The sequence below is a fragment of the Pseudorca crassidens genome, chromosome 16 (genome assembly GCF_039906515.1).
Source record: "Pseudorca crassidens isolate mPseCra1 chromosome 16, mPseCra1.hap1, whole genome shotgun sequence".
NCBI classification, from domain to species: Eukaryota; Metazoa; Chordata; class Mammalia; order Artiodactyla; family Delphinidae; genus Pseudorca; species Pseudorca crassidens.
Genome location: NC_090311.1, coordinates 40,928,539 through 40,950,155, shown reverse-complemented (window position 1 = coordinate 40,950,155; position 21,617 = coordinate 40,928,539). Strand labels below are relative to the sequence as shown.

Sequence of the window (21,617 nt, the reverse complement as noted above, 5' to 3'; positions counted from 1 at the left end):
TCACTGAGACAACATTTTAGAAAAATTTGCCTTCTCAGTTTTTCTCTGATTTTCTTAAGTTACCCTTATCTATAATTCTATTCAATCTGAAAATCCAAGATGTTTAATACTGATTTCTTCGTTTCTGCCTTGCAGGAGAGGTTATACATCAGAGGTAAGGGCTTTATGGTGTTATGTTACATTATAAGCTTATTAGGACAATATTTATGTTATAGGCAGGACTGATTTACATTCTTTCAAAATGAGGGTATTTTCATTTAACAAAACATAAGTATGCTTTGCTATTTATTTTCTTGTATATCTGTTGCTTCTTTGTTTTGGGGTTTTAAGTCTATTATTCAATGGGTGAATAAAGATCAACTGCCAACCTTTTCAAAGATAAATTTATTTTTTCCTGAATTATTCTCTCTCAATATTGTGACATTCCCCCAAATTTATTTTTCTAAGGCTATAAATCTAATCTAGAAACTGTTTCTAATTTAGATACTTTTTTTTTTTTAATCAGTCCAAGGCTCATTCCTACCATGTTTGAGCTTGAGCTTTTGAAGAGTTAAAAACAAGTCAGACTATTAGAAAGCTGTGGCTTTTCTTTGTGTTAATTTGATTCTCAGTCCACAAAGAAGATACTGGGCATTCTGGCCAATGGTATTTGGTGAATAATGCTGTAAGTGGTGCTATCAATGAATCACTGAGAAGTTAGTATGGTTTGGCATACAGCTCTTCAGTTAAGAGAATGAAATAAGCATATGACTTAATTGGCTAACAGTTTAGAATTCATACGTCCTAGGTTTTTTGGAAATCAAAATGAATGCATTTAAGAAAAACTGATTTTCAGGAATAATTATAACAGCTAGCAGATTGAATCAGAATATCTCTAACTTCAACTTCCTACCCCTTTAAGTTAATACCTTAACTGCACTAACTCATTAACATCTGTATCATGGAAAATCTATCCCTTCAGTCAAATAGTTGTTCTATTGGCCATTTCAAACAGTTGGTTCATTGGTAGGATTATCTCCCTGAACTTCTCTGTCCGCTTTCCCAATGCTTACTTTAAGATTTATGTTGTATAACTATTCCCCTCAAGAGTTGAGACGCCAAAATTTAAATTGTGTATCTTGTTTTCATCTGGTTAAAGTATAAGTTATCATGAAACAGATCAATAGAGACTCTGTTTTTTGAAAAATATGGGTGAAATGGGGGGCAGTGGGAAATGATCTCTGCAAAAACTGAGGAAGGACAATTTCTTTAATCACAAAAGAATTTCTGAAAACGTGCTTAATGCTTGAGTTCAAGCATTCCACATTTTGGTAAAAAGAAAAATGGGGAGCATGTCTTAAATATAATGATGAATATATTACAACCATATCATTATTTTGTGTGCCCTACCCTTCTTCCTGATTATGTATATATAATATGATTATACCTAATATGACCGGGGAGAAAAAAAGAGGGCCAATTTAAAACAAGGTTAAATTTGCTAAAGAGAATTGTGTGATACTTAAAGTGCTTCAGAACCATAAATGACTCTTTGTACTATGAAGCTTAAACCAAAAAGTTATTTATAGATTTTTATTTATTAAGATTATTAGCTTTGATGTTAATTAAAACAATGATGAAATTAAAGCACATTAATTAATTATGTTCTAACATTAATAGTCAAAATATTATTTAATGCTGTTAGTAGCTATCACATGAATAATAAATCATATCCCAAGGTAACCAGTTTTAAGCTGTGGCCTTATTTTCTTTCTTTTCAATGATAATCTACTTTTTCCACCTGAATTATTTTCTAAACCTTTTTCTATTTTACTTACCTTTGGCAGCAACAACAACTGCTGAGGCCTTCTCTCCTTAAACCAGAGGTATCAATTTTCTTTTTCTTTTCAACCTTCACTGAGTCTTGACAATACTTTATGTGACTCTGAGGTCCATCTAACATGTGGGCAGAGTGGGTGGCTGCCAGTATGGCATAATTTTACAAGGAAGAGAAGAGGTGGTTTTAAATTAAAACAAATAAGCAAATAAATAAGCAAGCAAATCACCTCTCTGCTGTTTTCTGGTGACTGAAATTCCAAATTTTTAGCTTCACTCTCTGGGAATTAGATAAATAAGACCTTTGTTCCTATTAAAAACAAGCAAGCATTAAATGAAGCGAGTCATGAACCTGATCTGTCAGTTATCTGAGTGAATCTAGATTCATCAGAACTGTTCTTGAGATCAGACTTAGGTTAGGCAAAGTCTGAAGAAAGAACGCTGACATCTGTGCTAAAATAACAAAGGTAGAAATTGGGTTGTGATAAACAGACTTTGATCATTGAAATGTGATTCAAAATACTGCCTTTGGGCACATGTCTATTTTAAGATGCTTATGACATTTTCTTCTGAAAGAAGAAAAAAAGATATTTGGAGTTATATAATAAATGCATATGATTTTTATTTATTTATTATTCATATATACTTCCTAAATAAAAAACATATATATTAAAGTTAATTTTAAATATCTCCTTACTTTGGAAAATTTAGTATTTTCTAAGCTCCACTTAAAAAATTATTCCTTTATTCCTATTTCTCAACAACAGAATTTTAACTTTGCTAAAGACAGGCATTTTGTGGTTAGAATTTACTCCCCCAAATCATCGGGAGGTTGAGTGACAGGAATATTCAACTTTTATACATTTTATCAAAAATTTCCATGGAGACTTCTCCATAAACTGTTGAATCTGATAACTCAGAGTTAAAATCCAAATGCCAGTTACCTGATGCAAGGCCTTAGTCAAGCTATGTATCCTCCTAAGCATCAATTTCATCTTTTATAGAATGTTGGCAGTAATATTTCATATATAAGCTCCTAGCTCAGCAACTGGAACATAGTGGGAAGAAATTCAGTAAATGGTAGTTATTTTTCTTGTTTTGTTTGCATCAGTATAAATTTTTATACTTTGATCAGTAAGAAACTAGGTTAATTCTATGTGTGTGCGGTCAGCAAAAATGAATTTTTAAAATAACATTAAGCATTTGATCTGCCCATAAAAGCACCTTTTAGTAAGCTACTTAGCATGATTTTCTAAACTCTAGGATTTACCTGCTAAGTGGATGGCAACAGGGACTGTGTGGAACAGCAAAAAAGGCCAATATTACACTCTTTTTTAGGGCTGACTTAAGGAGCTTAATGGTCACCAAGTCCTTCCTCCATTTTCTTTTTTTCTGGGTGGTATAAGTATCCAAGACCAACCCTTCAGAGTATTCCCTTCTACTAGCTCCTGTCTCTCCCTACAGAATACAGAGTGACAGATTAAATCTATGATTGAGTTTCCTGGGCTCTTTCCCAGGTGCTCTATCCTTCTATTGTATTTTTTAAAGTCATTTGATGCCAGATATATATTGTAGCTAGCAAGAGCTAAGTTTCATTTACTGTTCAGAGAAAAAGAAAAAGTACGTGTCTGTAAATTGATTCTTTTAAAATCTGAAATCCACTCAGTCGCATTATGTTTCCATAAATATTTTTCATTATTGCTAAAAGTTATTAGAATTCAACTTCAAAACCTTTGTTTTTTTTTAATTGTTGTAAGAACACATAACTTGAGATCTTTCTTCTTAGATTTTTAAGTTCACAATACAGTATTGTTAGCTATAAGCAGAATGCTGCACAGCAATCTCTAAACATTTTCATCTTGCTTAATTCAAACTTTAGACCTGTTACATAGCAACTCCACATTTCCCCCTCTCGCCATCACCTGGCAACCATCATTTTACTTTCTGCTTCTCTGAGATTGACTATTTTAGATACCATATGTAAGTGAAGTCATGCAGCATTTGCCCTTCTGTGACTGGCTTATTTCACTTAGCACAGTGTTCTCAAGTTTCATCCATGTGGTAGCATATGGCAAGAGTTCCTTCTTTTTTTTCTTTTGAAGGCTGAATAATACTCCATTATGTACCACATTTTCTTTATACATTCTTCCATTCATGGACTTTTAGGTTTCAACTTCAAAATCACTTGGCAGTCTTTGCTCAGTCTCCCTATGTATTAGATAAAACATACATTGGTCAAGTAGTTAAATATTACTTCTGAGACCTATTTGCTTCATTTAAACCAGTATAATTACGTTGGGTTTTGGATGCCTCAGAAGTCTAAGCCTACCAATATGAAACGTGTATTTTTTAAATTTTTTAAATTTGTATTTTTTAAATACATGTTTTAAAAACGTGTATTTTTTAAATTTGAATAAGTCAAACTTAGACTTTAACTTTGTCCCAATTTCTTATTGGTCTGAATTGGCTTCCTACAATAAAACTTTTCCTATAATAAACATTTTTATTGGAAATAAAACTGCAGACATAAAATCATATAGTGCAGCAAAATGAATTTTTACAGCATGCTCATGCCCTACTAGCTCTCCGGTAGCCCCTCCATGTTAACACTCAGATATTATTTCTCCTTTCCCTAACCACTCACCTAGCTTTTTTCCCAAGATAAATATTTAATACGTATATTTAATTTCAGCTTTATCAAGGTATAAGTGACAAATTAAATTGTAAGATAATTCAAGTGTCCATTGTGGTGATTTGACATATGTATACACTGTGAAAAGACTAACGCATCCTTCCTCACATATTTATCTTTTTTTAAATTATTTTTTTGGTGAGAATATTTAAGTTGTATCCTTTTAGCAAATTTCAGTCATACAGTACAGTGTTACCAACTGTAGTCACCATGTTTTATATTAGACGCTCAGACCTTGTTCATCTTATAGCTGAAAATTTGGACACTTTCACTAACCTCTCCCTATTTACTCAGCAACCACTTTTCTACTCTGTTTCTATGAGTTTGGCTTTTAATTTGGTATTTTATTTTCAGATTCCACATATAAGTAATACCATACAGTATTTGTATCTGTGTCTGGCTTGTCTCACTTGGCATAATGCCCTCAAGGTTCATTTCATGTTGTCGTCACAAATGGCATGAGTTCCTTCTAAATATAGCCATTTATTGCTCAGTAGTAGCAATATTGTAGCCAATGAGGTTTTTCCGAAGTGGGATTACTGCCAATTGAAAACTTTTTACCTGGCTTCTAACACCCAGATTGGTTTGTCTGTTTTTGAAGTTTATATAAATAGAATAATATAGAATCATGTTTCATTTTGTACCTGACTTCCTTTGCTCATCATTCTGTTGGGGAGATTCATCTCTGCTATGTGATGTAGTAGTGTGCTTATCTCATGGACTTTTGCATCAGTTCCAGTTTTGGGCTGTTACAAATGATGCATTTTGGTGAACAATTTTACATATATATGTTGGGCACGTAGACTGAACTAAATTGAATTTCTGTGAAAAGAGATGCATATATTTGACTTTGGTATTATTCCCAAACAAACATTTCCCAAATGGTTTTGCTAATTTATAATCCCTCCAGAAGTATATGAGAGCTCCATGTCCTTGATGCAAGATGGTATTGCTGATCTATCTATCTATCTATATATATATTACTTTTAGTTAATCTTGTGGGTAAACTGAATCCTTTTTAACATCAAAACTGGATTCCTTTGCAGTTAATTCACAAAGTATTTGTAACCGCAAATGCATCAGAGAGTACATTTAGTAGAGTAATTGCAAACTTATAAAAATCTAGGGAAGTGATGTAAATGAACAGAGTTTATTCAATGTAAAAATAAAAAAGAGCAGATGGGGCATCCTATTGTGACTGGGGGTGTAGATGTAAAATAGTTTGGTGGAGAATACAGCAGTAACCAGGAGAAAACATGATTGCTTTAAGGAGTAGTACCACCAACTAAATTCATGACGTGTAAAAATACGAGCCCAGTGTTGCCATCTTTTTATTTTTTGAGAGAAATCAAAACTCAGATATTTAATAGCATTTTCTGATGAGCATTTGGGCAACTAATCACTTTTTTAAAATGATATTTGCCAAACAAAGCACAAGTGAAGTCTATTGTACATTTCCATCATGCAGGCTGTGAATTTCCACACTTTTTAAATGATATATTAGTGTCCACAGAGGACTTTTTTTCCTAACTAATACTATACCTGGATCAACAAAATTAGTTCTTATGAATAGTAGATGATCTTAGAAATAAGTATCCACTGGTTTTCCTATGTATACCTATACGTTTTCCTTCTTCCCTTTTCTTACTTCATTGCAAATTAATTTGGTTAAACCTTGGCAGTTCAATTTATTTAAACGTTAAAATGGAGTTAAGGAGGAAAATACAGTGAAATTGAATTTAATAGTTATTTAAAGCTAGTTCTATATGTATGTCTCAGGAAAAATATCTTTCCATAAGTGTAGAGTGACAAAAATCAATATTGTCTGGAATTTAGAACTGGAAACCTTGAAAGGGCCTATTGTCTGACAAATTTCTTTAAAAAAAATTAAATTCAGAATTAGCAGTATGTTTTAAAATGTAAATATCCTTGGGCTATATCGCATATTAGCACATTTTTTATTAATGTATAAATGATTTTCAGATTCTTTCATAAGAATAGCATTTGGTGAATGGGAGAGCTCTAGATACTAGAAAATTGTTATCAGGATGATGAAACAGTGCTGAAGATAATGTTATAATTTTCTTCAAGGCTAAAGTCTATTAGTAATGTGTTAACTAGATTGAAATATTAACTGCCTATTGATAGTTTTAAAAATTATCTAAGAACAAATGGTATGCTTATCTGTTATCTTTAACAGGTTTACCATTAGACAAAATTTACTTTCCCCCTCCTCAGTTCTAATAGCATAACTTAATTTTGTGTAAGAGTTACAGCCAAATATATATATATATATATATATATTTGAATATGTCTAACATTTTTAATTAAAGTTATTTTGACAGCAGTGTTTTGAGTCATCGAATACTAGGTCTGGAAATCTGACATTGAGCTGAAATGTGATAAGAATTTATTTTCAAATGCGATTTCTCTTTTTGAATAATAGGAGTTATCCATGGAGTCTGGAATTGATCCTGGCCAGGAATATGGACAAGATTATTACAGTTATGAGCATGGGTACATCTTCAGATTTTTTATCCAATATCTTAATATTTTTATGAATAATAAGGTGTTATTAAATGATATTACTAGCATTTTTATGAGTGTCATTTCATCAGTTTCATTTTTGAAAATGAGTTATGTATCTAGTTTTAGCTTCAATCAAGTTTAACCATGTTTCTATATTGAATTCTGTTTTGATGTTTATATTGATATTGGCTACAACTTGAAAAATGCAATAAAATTATTCAAATTATTTAAATGAGAAATAGAAGTCAAACATATTTGCTCAATTCCTGAATTCACCATTTCTTTCATATGAGATATTTAATATTTTATCTAACCAATCAGCCTCAAGATTTGCCCAAGAGAAACGAAGAAAACATACTTTAGAATCCGGTAATAAGCATTTCGAAAGTCAGTTCTACACACATAAGTTAACTGCTTTCTAAACATACAGTAGAGGAAAATAAAGACCATTACAGATCACATTTGAAGCAGATTTTTACTATAAACTTAGAGAATTTATGTTTTGAATAAGCTATCATACTTTCAGAAAGAACCAATTTGGTGCCCTAAATTCTTCAGTTAAGGAAAAATATTCCTTTCTCTTTAGTCTCTCCTAAAACTTAAATCTGAAATAACTCTTTTTCTTGTTATTCCAGGGTACCATTATGGCAAAAGTCATTGGTCATCAGGTTGTAGTTCTGTCTCTATGATTTTGTAACTAGTTTACAAGGAGCCCAACAGGTGCTGTATAAATATCTGTTGATTGAATGATGAAGAAAAAGAAGAAAACAGAGATCAGTCATGGTTATACAGATCAAATGAAAAACTGCTTAAAGTTGTAAGTTTCTGTTACAGGTATGAAATGCCTCAATATGGAAGTCGCCGTCGTTTGTTACCAACTGGACAAGAGGAATATGGTGAGGTGGTTGGCGAAGCTGAGGAGGAATATGAGGAAGAAGAGGTAATTACTGTAATTTTTTAATGGAATATTAATATTTCAAGAATAATATTTTTTAGCCCTATTTGAATAGCAGGCTACAAAACATTTCAAAATTTCAGAAATCCTATTCACTTAGTAGTTGATTTCCATAGAACAATTTAATAACGCTAACCATTCCATTGCCTTGTCTACAGAAAGAAATTTTTTATGTTTATTTATTTCTATAAAACATTAAACACTTGGAATAAAGCCACAATAAAATTTATATTTTATAAAATCCTAAATGTTATTCCATAAAGATATTATAATCAAATATGTTAAAAAGTATTTTGCAAAACAAAATGCTCCCACATTGTCTAGCAAACCTAAAACTCATGAAAGTACAATATCAATCTTTTAATTAAGAGAAAAATAAAACCACCAGTATTCTTAATGGAATTACATCATTTAATTCATCTATATCAATTCTTATACTTTGCCTGAAATATTTATTTGGAATACTTATCCAAAAATTTTAAAGAAAAAAGTTTTAATGTCACTGTACTTTTACCCTGTTCAAAATTTTACAAATAGTCAGATTTTACATTAGCTATTCAGATAAGCTATCATAATTTCCTGATTGCTTAAAATTTTGTTAAAGCAAATACATAAAACTATTAATCAAAGTCTAGGGATGGGAGAGGGAAGAGGTAATGATTAATTTTCTTTCTCCTTTGATCTAAGGTGCAAAATAAATTTTGAGTAAGAAAAAATGAGAAAGCATTAAATTTTGGTATTATAAGGTAAAAGCTAAAATAAAATAATTTACATTTCCTTGAACACCTTCTGCCTATATGCAGTGGGGATAAACAGTAGGGAATTGTGTGATTGTTCTATGAAACCAGTTTTATAACTTGCATGAAGCTGTCAGCCTGCAGATTCACTCTTGCTTAACTTGTGTGAGACATGGTCACATAATAACCATTCCCCAGCTGACACTTCAATTGCATTTTCGTGATTTTCAGGAAAAGGCAAAGAAAGTTAAAAAACCAAAAGTTGAAATTAGAGAGCCTAGTGAGGAGGAAGAAGTAGTTGTCACTATTGAAAAGCCACCAGCAGCTGAGCCAACATATACGACGTGGAAGAGTGCCAGGATATTCCCCATGATTTTTAAGAAAGTTAGAGGACTAGCTGATAGAAGAGGCATCATTGACCTTGAAGATGAAGAGTGGCAGAGACGCCTTGAGGCAGAAGATAAAGATTATTTGAAACTAACACTGGACCAAGAGGAAGCTACAGAAAGCACGGTAGAGTCAGAGGAGGAATCCTCAAGTGACTATACTGAATACAGTGAAGAGGAATCCGAGTTCAGTGAGTCTGAGACGACAGAAGAGTCTGAATCAGAGACACCCTCTGAGGAGGAAGAAAGTTCTACCCCTGAATCAGAAGAATCCACGGAGTCAGAAGGAGAAAAGGCAAGGAAGAACATTTTTCTTGCAAGAAGAAGGCCCATTGCTGAAGAGGTCCAGAAAGTCAAAGATAGAAAAGAGGAGCTACCTGAAGAGCCAGAGGAACGGAACGTGGAAGAAGAGGAGGAACGCCCAGCAGAACAGGAAAGTGAGCTGGCCCCTGTGGAAGAGCCCACGGACCTCGAATCTCAAGACATCACTGAGGAGGGCAGTGCAGAATCAGCTTCAGTGGAAGGAGGTGTGGAAAGTGAGGAGGAGTCAGAATCAAGTATGAGTAGCAGTAGTAGTGAAAGTCAGTCTGGAGGTCCTTGGGGCTTTCAGGTGCCAGAGTATGACACAAGCAAGCAGGCAAACGAAAAGAAGCCTCCAGGAGCAAGCTCAGAAGGTTACAACACAGCACTTTAAAAGAGATCACAGTAGGTGAAAGTTTTGCAGTGATGAGTGCTCTTGTGTGCAGTGCCTTCTGTGTGTTCTCTGAAATGACACTTGAAGGGGAGGAAATTGATCATAATTCTTATCTGACTTAAGATTTAGAAGCATGCCAGAGAAGTGAATATATATGCTATCCGAACAGATTTGTATATCAGAATATATTAGGGTAAATCTGACTGATCTTTCCTATATTAGTAATTCAGAAGACATGCAATCAGTTAATCAGTATTTAATATTTCATAGTGTGATTTCTGTTAATGCAATGTGGCATTATGTATTGCCAGTAATGCTCTGACTACTGGAATGGACTATATGAATATATATATATATATATATATATATAGACACACACACGCACACACACACACATATATATATATATAGTGGTTTTGTACCATCTTAAATCCTTAGGACAATATGTAATAAATAAGATCTCTACAAGACTACTTTTGCATATATGTACATTTCAGATGGCAAACATATTATCAAAAATATCATGAACATATTCAATTAGGTTTATAGCTGGCAGTTTCAAATATTAGAAGTTAAATGATATAAATTTAAAAAAATAAAAGTTATTACCATTTCCCTTCTGTTGTGGATAGGAATTAAAGTGGATTTAGAAAAAAATTGAATTGTAACAGTTATAAATTTTTTTTCTGGGTAACATAATAATTTTGAAATATATATCTGGAAATCCAAAATCATGGCTTACTTAGTGCAACATGTTGGTACTTTACATATCCCAAAAATGGCAATACTATTTTAAGAATAACCAAGGAGTTTTTCACCTCTGCACCTTGTCATTTCTAATGTGGATTGGTAAAAGAAAAATAAATTTGTGAAAATTTCCATTGTGTTCCAGTTGCTTACTAAAGGAAAATTTACAATCATTAGTTTTCTGTTTTGTGTATTACAAAATAAATTGTGCAGGATGGGAAGATATTTTCTTTTAAGTTAACATATATTTAAATGGATGATCCAGAAAACCAGGACACTTCAAGTGAATAAATGCATTAAATTATACAAAAAGTTTGGCTAATAATGGAGGATTAATTAAGAATTACAATATTGTGGGTTTAAAAATATCTTTAAAATATTGGGAATGGAAGTATTAGCATGAACAGAATATACTAATAATGCTGGGTTTTTCCTTTCAATTTAACATTCCTGAAAAGTATAGCAACTGTCAAAGAACGGATCAGATTCTTAAATATAACCAGTATACTTTTTTTTCATAGTATAGCAGTAATTTGATCTAAAATAATACAAGTACTTCCTGAAATGTATACTTTCCAATCTAGCAAAATTTTTCAGAAGTTATTAAGCTCTCAAACCAATGAAGAATTTGTGGAAGAGAAACTGATGTTAATAAAAGGGTTCTTCCCTCTACCTCTTGGGTTGTTACTTTTGATAGCTTTCTGTCAAAGGTTTTGAATTTTGCAGGCATTGTACTCTTTACCCTTTTAATTCCTTTGATAATGATTCATGCTTTTTTATTTTGACAGTGGGCAAGAAAAAGAATGATAAAGTTAGTTGTTGATCGAGAGTATGAAAGTAGCTCAGCTGGAGAAGACAGTGCTCCTGAATGTCAGAGAAACCGTCTTCACAACCCCAATATCCACAGTAATATCAATGGCAATATATACATTGCACAGAATGGCTCTGTGGTGAGAACCCGCCGTGCCTGCCTCACCGATAACTTAAAAGTTACTTCCCCTGTTCAATTGGGGAGGCACTTTAAGAAACTAGACAAGTTGGCAGTGACACATGAAGAGAATGTCCCCTTGAACACATTATCAAAGGGGCCATTTTCTACTGAGAAAATGAACACAAGACCAACTCTGGTTACATTTGCCCCTTACCACGTGGGGACTGACAGTACAACAGTGAAGCCTTTGGGGAACAGGCTGAAAAGCACAGTTGAACAGGAGTCCATGGTTGACAGTAAGAACATCAAGGAGGTTCTGGACTTCCATAGTGACCACACGCAGTCAGATGACGAGGAGCTTTGGATGGGTCCCTGGAACAACCTCCATATACCAATGACAAAACTGTGACTGATTTTTTTTTAAGTTATTTTGTTTTTACTTCAGTTTTTAATAAACTGCCCTTTTTATTGTCACTGAGAAAACAACGTATGGGATTTATATCATGCACACAAGCTAAAACTTTGAACAGTAGGCTTTAAAGTTTAAAAAGAGACAGATTTACACTCACATTTGTATCAACTAATTGTTCTTCCCAAATATCTTTTTGGACAGACTCTCAATTCACTATATAACGTCATTTAAACATTTAGCTGTTTTTTGGGGCCTTGAAATGTTTTTCATTTTAATAAAGAAGAAATAATATTTACTAAATAAGCATTTATATTTTGTTGATTAACATAGATTACTTTTCATCTCTAGCTTCACAGAACTTGTTTTGGTGCATGTAATTTTACTTTTCATAAAAAATGGGAAAAATTTATATTAGAGGATTTTACAGGTAACGGTTTTATACAGTTGCTGTCTATACCATCCTGATTTTTTAAATGAAAGACTGAATTACAAAGAGTGATGATAGTTAATGTGGGGACCTTCTGTAAATTATGTAGAATCATGGGCCTATTTTCCTTATTGTCCAATAGAAAGTTTTTCAAATTTTTCGTATGTATATGTTGACCTATTAAACAACACTTGAAGTCATATCTCTTTTATAAATATCATTTACAATTTTCCCTGGTGTGCGCCCCACACTTTGTAAACACTCTAACCATACGAATCATAATAGGCAATTTAGTGTAGCCATTTGAAGTTAAATAATTATTTGGAGCATCAGAGCAAAAGCTTCCTGAGGCAAGAAAGGGTCAAATAGGCAGTAATGCATCTAGAGCCACAATTTCAGTATGGAAGGTATAGTAAGATCAGAGAAGTCTCACATTAATGCCACCAAACATGAATATTTTATTAACTCAGTATAAAGGAATTTGGCAGGGTCAAGAACTTATATAATATGTGAAATGCCAATAAAGGCTGTAAATTCATAGCTTCAAACATATTATAGTATTTTACTTTTCCCAGCTCCAGTTTATTCATAAAATATTTAATGCACATAGTATGTGCATAAAATGTAGACCAGAAAATGATCGCCTGGGTCCATCCATTTTTTTAATCAAAGAACCCAGTCTTGATTTTTCACCATTGAACAAAGCACAGTGTTTCACCATTAACAGAAATGAAAACAAAATATCCTTTCAGAAAAAAATCCCCCAAACTTGCCTTGTGTGTTGCATTCTCTCCAGATATAAAAAGGATGAAGCAATATAATTTAAAAGAATTCAGAATTTCTTATGGCTTAGTATTTTATAGATGTAGCTCACCTCAAATTTTGCACAGTATTGACCAAGTTCAGATTTCAATAAAATTCTGTCATGCACGCTTATTATATGGTTGAAAGACTGAATAATGTGTTACTATCTATTTCTCTCCTACATAGTTCATATTTTAAAACTTGTTTATTATAATGCTATTTCCTTATTTCCAAAGTGAACAAATTGTATGTAACTTAACTTACATGAGTAGTATGTTTTAATTTCAAATTTCAAAAAGTATTTGAGATCGAATACAGTAACATCTCATTTATCTGACATTATTGGAAATTAATGCATTCTACACTCTTGCCAGAAAAACTATCACCATTAACTGGGAGCTTATTAGAAATGTAGAATCTTGCCCACACCCCCAGGTCTGCTTAACAAGAATCCATGTTCTCACAAGATCCCAAGGTGGTTTCTATGCATATTAACTTTTGAGAAGTAATTACCATTAACACCATTGAACTCCAGGGCTTACTCCTTGAAACACCAAAGCAATTGTTTTTAGTTTAAAATATTTTGGATAGAAGTTATATTAAGCATATTGTGTTTTCCTACGTGCTCAATCAGAAATCACTAAATATAAGTTAATAATTTCCTGATGTCCCAGGGTCATCTCAATTAGCATCCTGGTATTCTTTCTGCATATAGATTATGTTGGTTTTTTTTTTCTTTCTCCAATTTCATGCTGTGATATTTAACTAATTTTGTCACTGCCTCTCTCTAAAATTCATCTTCCAGTTTACTTTGAATCTTCTGGTGAGAAAGTTTGTGTCTTTCTTTGTTTTCCTTGTTATTGAAAAATCATTAAAACCTAAGATAGGGATAAGGTATGTGGATTCAAGCAAAAGTGATTCTAAGAAGCTTTTCAGGGTCACTATTGGGATCTGAGCACTGTTCCTGAAATCTGAAAGTTGGCAGAAGACTAATACCCTGATATATGAGATGTCGCTGTATTTTAATGTTCAGTTTTTACAAGGAAATATGCAAAATATTTCCAGCTACTTAGCAGACATATTTCAGCCATTTCAAGTTGACCATTTCAGTGAAAACAATCATGAAGTTAATATGTCCCTAAGTTAGTGGACATACCTAAAGATAAGCAGTATTTACACAGAGTAGCCAAATCAAATATTTGCTCAGTATATTTTGAGGTAAAGTATACATTGCAGCAAAAGCATTACCGACTAACAGCATAAATCTGGACTGATTGAATAGTAACTTTGATAGGACTTTATTCTATAAAACTCTGACTCAGGATTAAAATTGTGGAATCCAGGGGAGACATTCAAGTATGTTTAAGAATACTTCATGTAAATGACATTTCTATGTAAATGTTTATAAAGAAAGTGGTGGTTATTTTTCCTAGATGGGTACAGCAATATTTTGTGGTGGTTCTTAATCAGCACCAGCTTTCAATCAGTCAGAAGAAACAGCAGATCTTGGCTAGTTAAGATGAGAACAGACTGATATGACTATAATATTGCTAAACCTGTTGATTTTAAGAGAAGGCCTTGTTGGCATGAAGGGCAAGGCAAGGAAAATGAAAAAATAGATTCGAGGTGACATAGGACATTTGTGACTCAAAGATCATGAAATCACAGAGGCTAATCTCTCTCTCTCAACTTCTCTTTTTCATTAGGTACAAACTGTGAGAGTTGTCATAGAATGATAACTGTAGGCTGGCCAGAAGCATCTTTTTAAATCCAGAAAAAAGTTTGTCCTGAATTTTGTATGTGATATGGCATTCATGTTATTAAACCACGTTGTTAACAGGAATGTTAAAACATGTTATTTATGCTAAGTGGTTCTTCCAAATGGGATATGGTAGCTACTATTAAAATATTGTTAATTTATGTATCATAGAGCCAGAAAAAATTGAATATTGATTCTTGAGGGAAAACATTTTCTTTCTTTTACTTCATGAGCCTTACTTTTTCTCTTGCTCTGCTTCACTTTCTGCACTTTCTGCCATGAGTGGGGCTTATATACCACTTAAATTAATTAGTAAAATAGGCAGAAAGTTCTAATAATCCATTCTCAGGGCAGATGCCCACTGGTGCCTGAAAATAACATAGCGATAAAGCTGAGAGATAGGTTCAAAATTATATTGAGGACCTCTACTTTTTATTGATAGTTTCTCCCTCTACTCAAATGATAACATGGATTCTTTTGCTCTATTTTTTTCTTCTCTTGTTTTTGCATTTGTTGACTTTGATCTTTATAATAACAATCTTTACTTTTTAGATTGGTATTTTTTCATTGCAATCTACTTTATATTTATGATAAGTTAAGCACATATATGGAAGGCTTGAACAATGTCTATAGTTTGGAAAATTATCAACACATTCACTGCTCTCCCAGTTTCTTTTATCCAAACACTTTTTTTTAACAAATGTTACTGTATGTAAAATATGAATTAAAAATTTAAGTTAAAAATGCATTGTTACTCACTACACAATGTTTCAAAAATAAATTTCCATTTGAAAAAAATGGCCTCATTATTCTGTCAGGTGGGGATAAACATCAGTAACGATTTTCCTATTTACATGTTTAGTATTTCAGTTTGATAACACAAAGGAAATCCTGCTCTTCAAACTCTTATCTTTGAACAATGTGGAGAAAGGATGTGTATTTTAAAACTATCATCCTTTCTGATACATTTCATTCAGGTATACGTGCTACCAAGTACTAAGAAGAGTGGGACACTGTTTTCTAACATTCCACCTATCCACTTACTTTTAAAACAATTTTTATAATCACATAAACACTAAGATGTTAATATATAATCCGTCAGCATGTCCATAGAAATGCTAAATGACAGCATAAATATATCAAGAATTATAGTCAATATGAAGTTACATGCCTTTTTACATGATTGAGTTGGGTGTTTCAGGTTCATAATTTGTATATTTATATCTTTATTATTCATCCACCTATCTAGCTATATTCATATTTCCCTGGATACATGCAGCTTACCTTAGCTTTATAATGCAGCTGATGATATAATAACTTCAATCGTCTTTTTTTTTTTTTTGCGGTACGCGGGCCTCTCACTGTTGTGGCCTCTCCCACTGCGGAGCACAGGCTCCGGACGCGCAGGCTCAGCGGCCACGGCTCACGGGCCCAGCCGCTCCATGGATGTGTCAATCGTCTTTTATCTCAAACAATCAGTATTCGGAAGAGTAAGTTTTTTGAAACAACTGTCTCGAATACAGAGTAAATTCTTGGCCTTTTGCCCCTTTGCTCTTCGTATCATAGAATAGAATTTTATTCATCTTTGTATTTCTGGTGCTCACACCAGAAAAATATTGCATTTAATAGAAGAGTTAATTCTAGCCCTGTCACTGCGTGACCTTGGGTGGGTCACTTGACAATTTACCCCATTGGGAAATGACAATAATAACGTCCATCTCAAATAAGAGATAAAATCAGAGATTTGATCTGAACATATTTTTCCATCTCTATAATGGAATATAGAGATGGAAAGAGAATAAAAATTAGAAAGTGTTCTTCATATTCTTCATAAATATGGCCAGATTATAATATTTTACTTGCTAAACACCAGTGTAACTTTTACTGACCTATTCCAAGTAGTAGATATTCTAAGTTATAAGAAAATACATCTTTCCTCCAGGTAACGAAAATGGTTTGTATTTTTTTTTTTTTTTCCTTTTGCGGTACGCGGGCCTCTCACTGTTGTGGCCTCTCCCGTTGTGGGGCACAGGCTCCGGACGCGCAGGCTCCGCGTCATGTGGGATCTTCCCGGACCGGGGCACGAACCCATGTCCCCTGCATCCGCAGGCGGACTCTCAACCACTGCGCCATCAGGGAAGCCCACTGCAACTACTATTATTAATTAGATGGCAAAACCTATGGAAGTCAAGACTTCTTTTTCCTTTGAGAAACCAAATACCCATGGAATACACTAAAAATAAATAAAATTTAAAATTTGATATTAATTAGATTCCTACTTATAATAGTTCCTAATTAGGCTTCTCTGTAGTAAAACAAAGAATTTTTTAAAGTATGGGGGGAAAGCTTGTAATAGTTAAACATATTTATATGCTTAACATTTTTTTAATTGGGCAAATAATGATTTAATTACTGTTAGTAGTAGAACACAACAGTTCAACTCACAGAATGACAGCATTCTATATGCTCAAAAATTAAAAGTTTGTGAACTAAATTGTCAGCTTTTAGGAGGACAGATCCAAATATACCACAGATAGAGCCATTATACAGTATTTTACACTGAGCTCTAACCATTAAAATCACTAACAATTACTGTCCCATGAACTAAATATCTTTTTTTTTAATACACATGTATACACACTCATGTACATGTCCATGAATAGTATGGTATTTGTAATTTGCATAAATGGCAGTATGTTACATCTCACTTAGCTTAATTTATAACTCAAACATGTTTTTGAAATTTATTCATGATAGGTTTTGCTAATTCTGTTAACTTGTATTCTATCACTGTCATATAACATTTTATTTGTCTCTTCAAGGTGACATTTAAATTATTTTCAACTCTATTACTGTAAACAATTTTGGCAAACTTTTTTTTAACATCTTTATTGGAGTATAATTGCTTTACAATGGTGTAAATATCTTTTTAATGAAAATTTTAGTGCAATTGAGTTAAATATTTACGGCTGATCCATTTATTACAAATAGAGCCAGAAAACAAAAAGCAAAAACAATGTTCCAGTAAGAGTATTGTGCTACATGTAGAGATGGGCAGGTATAAGGGCAATTAATTCAGTGCTCTCCTATATCAGCTAGACATCTTAAAGATCTTGGGAATTAGTCTTTGTATATATAAAATCAGGATATAAAATTTCTAGTTCTTTGGTATCTAGTTAAAAGATGTTTATTAGGGCTTCCCTCGTGGCACAGTGGTTAAGAATCTGCCTGCCAATGCAAGGGGCACGGGTTTGTGCCCCAGTCCGGGAGGATCCCACGTGCCGTGGAGCGGCTGGGCCTGTGAGCCATGGCCGCTGAGCCTGCGCTTCCGGAGCCTGTGCTCCGCAACGGGAGAGGCCACAACAGTGAGAGGCCCGCGTACCGCAAAAGGAAAAAAAAAAAGATCTTTATCAGGATAGATTTTTAAATATAACTCAAAAATATTAATATAATTTAAAACATTAATTCTAAACAATACTATTTCTTACTACAGATAATGCAAAATACTGATTTGGAAGGCAGAAATTAATAATACAGTATCCTAACTTATTTTGTCTTAAATTTATGAGTTTTGGAAATTAGTTTGCAAAATAATTTGCATTGTTTTATTTTTATTTCCCATGTTTATCACCCTGTACCATTTTCTTTTCTACTTACACTTTCTTTCTGACAAATGATTACTTATTCTTAGGGAACAATGACTTCTAAACAACAGTTTAAATATATTTTCTTTTGGAAAAAATTTATATGTATGTTTTGTCCATCAACAAATATTTATTTTAAGCCTTTATGAAGGTTTTTATATTTATCAAATGAGGGCTTTTTGTGACATCTGTTATTTAATAAGGTAGCCTAATTTCTTTATATTTACAAATAATTTATGATTAACTTCCAGGTATAATTAAACAAATACCACCAAATTTAACACCAGCTCCTACAGGAAAAAGCAGTACAATAAATTTCAAATCAAACTACCTTTTAGCATGAAATGATCCTCTGGGGTTTCAAAAAGTTAAATGCTTGAGGCAAATATGTAGATTACTAAGAAGGAAGCCAGAAGTTCTTTAATCATGGGTTGTAGGACATCAAGACTGAAGACAGAAAAAAAGAGAGAAAAGCCTAACTATCCTCTGCATTTAAAAATATAAGCAAGGTTTTCACCACAAAAGGATAACTTAAAGCAAACTTTTAAATCTAATATTAATCAAACACAGAATATTTAGTTTCATAGCAGAAAACATATTTTTATGGCAAATTCCAACTAGGATGGAATGTTAGAAATTCTCAGGCACACTAGCATCTGACTGCTTAATTTCCAATCTTGCAGAGACGTCAGTGAAATTACATAAATCTTGTTACATCTCCGAAAAGGTGTTTTGAACAACTGTCATTAGTTATTACTTTACCTGTCTCAAAATATTTTTTCTTGATAACCAATTTCCAGGCATGTTTATCTTTACTGAAAAATAAAGGATTTTTTTTCAACACAACTCTTTGTGTATACTGTGGTAGCTACAAGTTCATTTGGTACAACATTGCTATCAATAAAGTAAAGCAACGTTTTAGGTTTTTATTTATTTTTTATAAATCACCGGTTAACTACCACGGAAAACTTATAATCTGAAAAAGGTTTCAAAAAGTGAAAATCATTTTTGAAGGACATTTATGTTTTGAGATTCTTATATTTGGGGGATGTTTCCTTACAGTAGGATTTCACAAGTATTATGAAGTATCTTTTCCAAAGTGACTTCTATTAGTTTTAAAGCTTTCTTTCCTGATAGGTCCAGTCAGAAGAATGCCAAAAAGATTATGTTGGAATTGCATCATATGAAGTATTTTTACTTCTTGATTTTTTTTTCCATTAGCCTATCAGCAACGTGAGTGCCAGTTTTAACTGAGCTTTTAAGTATACTGTAAAATGGGGTACCTCCTTGGCAGCCAGCATCAAGATGGTTAAAACGGAAAGCTTAAGACCCATGTATGAATAGCAAGTTATTCTTTCTACATCAAATATAACTGTTTATACACTCTGTATAGACAGGTTCTGGAACCACAAACATAATCATAATTTTGTTCTAGCAATTATCCATAATCACTTTAAAATTAACTTTAATTGAGCATTCACAGTGTACCAAGTATCATGCCCCTAGTAAATCACATGTAATTTCATATACTTCTTAGAACCACCGTGAGGTAGAGCTTACCTACACACATTTAACAGAATTAAAAAAAAAAAAAAAAAAAAAAAAGCTGTAAGCAAGGAAAATTGCTACATGACTTGCCAAAAATCATACAGATAAAAAGTGGCTGATCAAGAATCAGAGCCAGGGTTTGTATTCCATAGCCAAGTCTTTCATGGATTCCCAAATAGATAAATGTTTCTGTTAGCATATATTGTTTATTGTTCATTAAATGTCAGACATGGTAAGTATTCCAGAAGACAACATTGTGTATTATTTTCATTTCAAATTCAATTCACTTGAGTGGCTTTCCTTCCTGAACTAAATAGAGATGTTCCAGATGCAAGAATAATATAACTAAATTTATTTCCATAAGTCATAAGAGGAAATGAATTTGTTTTAATAGTTAAGGTGGTACTTACAACAATCTATCTGAGAGCCACTGATGTGAAGACTAGCATCTGTTTGGAAGCATTTCCCAGTTATATCTTTTAGTAAATATAATCTGAAATGCACAGTATTTCATTTAGTTACAAGACCATTTCATAGTTATTCATATTTATTTTTAAGAAAACAAAGACTTCTCTCATAGTATATGTGAAAATTGTTCATTAAAAAGATTTTTATAAAATATCATTATTCAGATACAATGTTGTGCAATGTGCATGGTGCAAGATGCATTACTGACATATGATACATTTTATGAAAGCAACTTATAAGTAAAGGTGTTTCTAAAAGCATAGGATTCCTTGAGCCCCCATAGTTATCCCTTTGGTTTCAAGCCTGGACATACAGATAAGAGTACTCCAGCAGAGGGAAACTCACACCCACACTGCTTTATGTATATATCGTCTCAGTATAGGGACACCAGGTTTTCTCTATAACAAAGGGACTTCTAGCCCAGGAAGTAACACTGCAGAGCCTCCACTGCTCAACCAGGAATGTTTCATAGAAATTTTAGTCATGTTATTGGAGAAACCCTCTCTCCCTCCTCTGTCTTCTGTGACCTGGCTTAGTCTAGCAAAACCAGCTCATGTCAACTGCTCCAGAAAAGAGGGGATGAGCTCCCATGACAAGAAGGTTGTTTCTCGTATTGTAAAGGCAATTCTTTACAAAATATGTGTTCTTTAAATTGTAAATTTTTAAATTATCTTACGATAATATATTTTTCTCCTAATTTTGGCCTATATACATACCCCAGGCAGAAATCCAGTAACAGAACAGATGGTTTATAAATGAGAGAGCACATAGTCACACTATGTGGAGACAGACTGCAAATAAACCAATTTATGGTTAATCAGTATTAACATTTGCTGGGTCATAAACTCATGGATGTGTTAGCACTTTGAAAACCTCATTTACTTTCTGAGCCTAACACTAGCCTTAAGTACGCGATTGTCAGACTTACTAAACTTCATTCTATAAAAGATATCCTCAGTAGCAGTATCTCTTTGAGCGATAGATTCTGAGGAAAAGTCTGTACAAGCTTAAACCAAAAGGAGAGAAAAAGAAAAATATTAGGATGTGACATATATTATAGGTAGAAATA

The 21,617-nt window shown here is 33.0% G+C and overlaps 1 protein-coding gene and 1 pseudogene across 1 annotated transcript in view; both read left to right on the top strand.

The window, feature by feature from the left end:
* Window positions 1-10,054, top strand: part of PCDH15 (protocadherin related 15) — a 1,039,293-nt gene extending 1,029,239 nt beyond the window's left edge. Inside the window, exons 35-39 of the mRNA XM_067710150.1 lie at window positions 136-154; window positions 1,827-1,865; window positions 6,954-7,024; window positions 7,871-7,976; window positions 8,960-10,054. Coding sequence (XP_067566251.1) covers window positions 136-154; window positions 1,827-1,865; window positions 6,954-7,024; window positions 7,871-7,976; window positions 8,960-9,808 — 1,084 coding nt within the window. The 3' untranslated portion in view covers window positions 9,809-10,054. The remainder of the gene's footprint in view (window positions 1-135; window positions 155-1,826; window positions 1,866-6,953; window positions 7,025-7,870; window positions 7,977-8,959) is intronic.
* LOC137209514 (U4 spliceosomal RNA) lies at window positions 4,993-5,121 on the top strand (annotated as a pseudogene).
* Window positions 10,055-21,617: the final 11,563 nt, after the last annotated feature.